The sequence below is a fragment of the Lynx canadensis genome, chromosome F1 (genome assembly GCF_007474595.2).
Source record: "Lynx canadensis isolate LIC74 chromosome F1, mLynCan4.pri.v2, whole genome shotgun sequence".
Lineage (NCBI taxonomy): Eukaryota > Metazoa > Chordata > Mammalia > Carnivora > Felidae > Lynx > Lynx canadensis.
In genome coordinates this window covers 15,624,340-15,629,889 of record NC_044319.2, presented here as the reverse complement: position 1 = coordinate 15,629,889, position 5,550 = coordinate 15,624,340, and the positions used below count along the sequence as shown (strand labels likewise).

At 61.4% G+C, this 5,550-nt stretch overlaps 1 protein-coding gene across 1 annotated transcript; it reads left to right on the top strand.

Moving 5' to 3' along the window:
• The first annotated feature begins 3,366 nt into the window (after window positions 1–3,366).
• On the top strand, window positions 3,367–4,371 carry LOC115505539 (transcriptional regulatory protein AlgP-like). Its single transcript, XM_030303186.1, has 2 exons — window positions 3,367–3,494; window positions 3,612–4,371. The coding sequence occupies exons 1-2, from the start codon at window positions 3,367–3,369 to the stop codon at window positions 4,369–4,371; spliced, it is 888 nt and encodes a 295-aa protein (XP_030159046.1).
• Window positions 4,372–5,550: the final 1,179 nt, after the last annotated feature.

Sequence of the window (5,550 nt, the reverse complement as noted above, 5' to 3'; positions counted from 1 at the left end):
GCACTGCAGCCTGCAGTCAACCCAGTGCCCATGGCACTGCAGCCTCCAGTGAATGCAGAGCCCGCAGCACTGCAACCTCTACTGAACCCAGGGCCCGCGGCACTGCACCCTCCAGTGAAAAAAGCGTCTGCGGCACTGCATCCTGCAGTGAACCCAGTGCCCAGGGCACTGCAGCCTGCAGTAAACCCAGTTCCACTGCACTGCAGCCTCCAGTGAACCCACTGCCCGCGGCACTGCACCCTCCAGTGAAGGCAGTGCCTGCCACACTGCACCCTCCAGTGAACCCAGTGCCCGTGGCACTGCACTGTCCTGTGAAACCAGTGCTCGCGGGACTGCACCCTCCAGTGAACACAGTGCCTGCGGCACTTCACCCTCCAGTGAACCAAGGGCCCTCAGCACTGCAGCCTCCAGTGAACCCAGTACTCCCGGCACTGCAGCCTGCAATGAACACAGTGCCCATAGCACTGCAATCTCCAGTGAACCCAGAGCCCACGGCACTGCATCCTCCAGTGAACCTAGTGCCCACAGCACCGCAGCCTCCAGTGAGCCCAGTGCTCACGTCATGGCAGCCTCCAGTGAGCCCAGTGCCTGCAGCACTGCAGCCTCCAGTGAGCCCAGTGCCCGTGGAAATGCAGCCTCCAGGGAGCACAGTATGGTGGCACTGTAGCCTCCAGTGAGCCCAGTTCTCACGGCCCTGCAGCCACAAGTGAGCCCAGTGCCTGCGGCCCTGCAGCCTCCAGCGAAACGAGAGCCCGCGGAACTGCACCCTCCAGTGAAGCCAGTGCTGGGTGCGCTGCACCCTTCATTTAACGCAGTGCCTGCAGCACTGCACCATCCAGTGAACACAGTGCTCGCGGCACAGCAGCCTCCAGTGAAACCAGGGCCCACGGCACTGCATCCTGCATTGAACCCAGTGCCAGGGAACTGCAGCCTGCAATGAACCCAGTGCCCACAGCATTGCGCCCTCCAGTGAAGTCAGTGTCCACGGCACTGCACTTTCCAGTGAACCCAGTGTCCACGGCATTGCAGCCTCCAGTGAACCCATAGCCCGCAACACTGATCCCTCTACTGAAACCAGTGCAAGTGGCACTGCACCCTCCAGTGAAGCCAGTGCCTGTGGCACTGCAGCCTCCAGTGAACCCACTGCCTGCAACACTGCAGCCTCCAGTGAAGGCAGTGCCTGCTGCACTGCACCCTCAAGTGAACCCAGTGCCCGTGGCACTGCACCACGCTGTGAACCCAGTTCCCGCTTCTATGCAACCTCCAGTGAACCCAGTGCCCGTGGCACTGCAGCCTCCAGTGAACCCACTGCCCACGACAATGCAGCCTCCATTCAACCCAGTGCACGCGTCACTACATGCTGCAGTGAACCCAGTGCCTGAGGAACTGGAGCCTGCAGTGAACCCAGTGACCACAGCACTGCAGCCTCAAGTGAACCCAGTGTAGGCGGAAGGGCAGTTTGCAGTGAACCCAGTGCCCGCGGCACTGCAGTCTGCAGTGAACCCAGTGCCCGAGGCACTGCACCCTCCAGTGAACCCAGTGACTGCAGCATAACAGCTTCCAGTTATCTGAGTGACCAGTGCACTGCAGCCTGCAGTGAACCCAGTGTCCGCGGCACTGCAGCCTCCACTGAAGCCAGTGCCCGACACACTGCATCCTCCAGTGACTGCAGTGGCTGCAGCACTGCAGGTTCCAGTTATCTGAGTGACCAGTGCACTGCAGCCTGCAGTGAACCTAGTGCCCGCGGCACTGCACCCTCCAGTGAAGCCAGTTCCCACTGCACTGCACCCTCCAGTGAACCCAGTGCCCGTGGAAATGCACCCTTCAGTGAACCCAGTGCCCACAGCACTGCAGCATCCAGTTATCTCAGTGACAGGTGCACTGCAGCCTGCAGTGAACCCAGTGCCCACCCGCAGCACTGCAGCCTCCAGTGAACCATGACCCCGCGGCACTGCACCCTCCAGTGAACCCAGTTCCCGTGGCACTGCAGCCTGTTGTGAACCCACTGCCAGTGGCAATGCAGCCTCCAGGAAACCCACTGCCCACGACACTGAACCCTCCAGTGAACCCCCTGCCCGAATCACTGCAACTTCCAGTGAAGGCAGCGCCCGCTGCACTGCACCCTCCAGTGAACGCAGTGCCTGCGACACTTCACCCTCCAGTGAACCAAGTGCCCTAAGCACTGCAGCCTCCAGTGAACCCAGTTCCCCTGGCACTGCAGCGTGCAGTGAACCCAGTGCCCACAGCACTGCAGCCTCTAGTGAACAAAGTGCAGCGGCAATGCAACCTGCAGTGAACCCAGTACCCGTGGGACTGCAGCCTGCTCTGAACCCACTGCCCGCAGAACTGCACCCTCCAGTGAACTCACTGCCCGGGACACTGCACCCTCCAGTGAACTAAGCGCCCGTGGCGCTGTACCCTCCAGTGACCCCAGTGCCCGTGGTACTGCAGTCTGAAGTGAACCCAGTGCCCGAGGCACTACAGCCTGCAGTGAACCCAGTGCCCGTGGCACTGCAGCCTCCAGTGAACCCAGTGTCCGCGGCACTGCAGCCTCCAGTGAAGCCAGTGCCCGATGCACTGCATCCTCCAGTGACCCCAGTGCCCGCAGCACTGCAGCCTCCAGTGCAGCCAGTCCTGAGTGCACTGCACCCTCCTGTTAACGCAATGACCGCAGCATTGCACCATCCAGTGAACCCAGTTCCCACCGCACTGCAGCCTGCAGGGAACCCAGACCCGGCGGCACTGCATCCTGCAGTGAAAACAGTGTCTGATACACTACATCCTCCAGTGAACCCAGTGTCCGCGGCACTGCAGACTCCAGTGAACCCAGTGCAGTCGGCACGGCAGTTTGCAGTGAACCCTGTGCTCGCGGCATGCAGCCTGCAGTGAACCCTGTGCCCGCAGCACTGCAGCATGCAGTGAACCCAGTGCCCGCAGCACTGCAGCCTCCAGTGAACCCAGAACCCGCGGCACTGCACACTCCAGTGAACCCAGTGCCCAAGTCACTGCACCCTCCAGTGAACCCAGTTCCTGTGGCACTGCAGCCTGTTGTGAACCCACAGCCTGCGGCACTGCAGCCTCAAGTGAACCCACTGCCCGCGACACTGCACCCTCCAGTGAAGGAAGTTCCTGCTGCACTGCACCCTCCAGTGAACCCAGTGCCCGTGGCACTGCACCACACAGTGAACCCAGTTCCCGCTTCTATGCAGCCTCCAATGAACCCAGTGCCCGCAGCACTGCATCCTCCAGTGAACCCAGTGCCCCCCACACTGCAGCATCCAGTGAACCCAGTGCATGCGTCACTGCATCCTGCAGTGAACCCAGTGGCCGAGGCACTGCAGCCTGCAGTAACCCACTGACCGCAGCATGGCAACCTCAAGTGAACCCAGTGTTCGAGGCACTGCAGCCTCCAGTGAAGCCAGTGCCCGACACACTGCATCCTCCAGTGACCCCAGTGCCCGCAGCATGTCAGCTTCCAGTTATCTCAGTGACCGGTGCACTGCAGCCTGCAGTGAACCCAGTGCCCGCAGCACTGCAACCTCCAGTGAACCCAGTTCCCACTGCACTGCAGCCTCCAGTGAACCCACTGCCCGAGGCACTGCACCCTCCAGTGAAGGCAGTGCCTGCCGCACTGCACCCTTCAGTGAATCCAGTGCCCGCGGCACTGCAGTCTGCAATGAACCCAGAGCCCGCGGCACTGCACCTTCCAGTGAACCCAGTACCCGTGGCACTGCACCCTCCCATGACGCCAGTGCCCGCGCACCGCAGTCTGCAGTGAACACAGTGCCCAAGGCACTGCAGCCTGCAGTGAACCCAGTGCCCAAGGCACTGCAGCCTCAAGTGAACCCAGTGTCCGCGGCACTGCAGCCTCCAGTGAAGCCAGGGCCGGATGCACTGCATCCTCCAGTGACCCCAGTGCCCGCAGCATTGCAGCTTCCAGTTATCTCAATGACCGGTTCACTGCAGCCTTTCAGTGAACCCACTTCCCACTGCACTGCAGCCTCTATTGAACCCACTGTCTGCGGCATTGCCCCCTCCAGTGAAGGCAGTGCCTGCCATTCTGCACACTTCAGTGAACCCAGTGGCCGCAACAATGCACCATGTAGTGAAACCAGTTCCCTGTTCTATGCAGCCTCCAGTGAGCCCGGTGCCCGCAGCAGTGCAGCCTACATTGAACCCACTGCCCACAACACTGCACCCTCCAGTGAACCCAGTGCCCGGGCACTCCACTCTCCAGTGAACCCAGTGCCCGTGGCACTGCAGTCTGCATTGAAACCAGAGCCCGAGGCACTGCAGCCTGCAGTGAACCCAATGCCCATGGCACTGCAGCATCCAGTTGTCTCAGTGACCGGTGCAATGCAGCCTCAGTGAACCCAATGCCCACGGCACTGCAGCATCCAGTTGTCTCAGTGACTGGTGCACTGCAGCCTCAGTGAACCCAGTGCCCACGGCACTGTAGCCTGCAGTGAACACAGAGCCCGCGGCACTGCAGGCTTCACGGAACCCAGTGCCCTTGGCACTGCAGCCTCCAGTGAAACCAGTGCCCGTGCCACTGCAGCCTCCAGTGAACCTTGTACCCACCGCAATGCAGCCTGAAATGAACACAGTGCCCGCAGCACTGCAGCCTCCAATGAATCCAGATCCTGTGGCACTGCATCCTCTACTGACCCAGTGCCCGTGGCACTACACCCTCCAGTAAAGCCAGTCCTGGGTGCACTGCTCCCTCCAGTTCACACAGTGCCCGCAGTACTGCACCATCCAGTAAACCCAGTTCCCACCGCACTGCAGCCTGCAGTGAACCCAGTGCCCGCGGCAGTGCAGCTTGCAATGAACCCAGTGCCTGCTGCACTGCACCCTCCAGTGAAGCGAGTGCCTGCGTCACTGCACCGTCCAGTGAATGCAGTGTCCGTGACACTGCACCCTGCAGTGAACCCAGTTCCTGTGGCACTGCAGCCTCCCCTGAACCCACTGCCCGCGGCACTGCAGCCTCCATTGAACCAACTGCCCTAGGCACTGCAGCCTCCAATGAATCCAGTGTCCGCGGCACAGCAGCCTCCAGTGAACACAGTGTCCGCGGCACTGCAGCAGCCAGTGCAGCCAGTGACTGCAGCACTACAGCCTCCAGTTATCCCAGTGACCAGTGCACTGCAGCCTACATTGAACCCACTGCCCACAGCAATGCAGGATCCAGTGAACCTACTGCACGCAGCACTGCAGCCTGCAGTGAACCCAGTGCACGAGGCAGAGCAGCCTGCAGTGAACCCAGTGCCCACGGCACTGTAGCCTCCAGTGAACCCAAGCCCGTGGCACTGCACACTCTACTGAACCCATGCCCGGGGCACTGCACCCTCCAGTGAAAAAAGTGTCCACGGCACTGCATCCTGCAGTGAACCCAGTGCCCAGGGCACTGCAGCCTGCAGTGAACCCAGTTCCACTGCACTACAGCCTCCAGTGAACCCACTGCCCGCGGCACTGCACCCTCCAGTGAACCCAGGGCCCGCGGCACTGCACCATGCAGTGTACCCAGTTGCAGCTTCTATGCAATCTCCA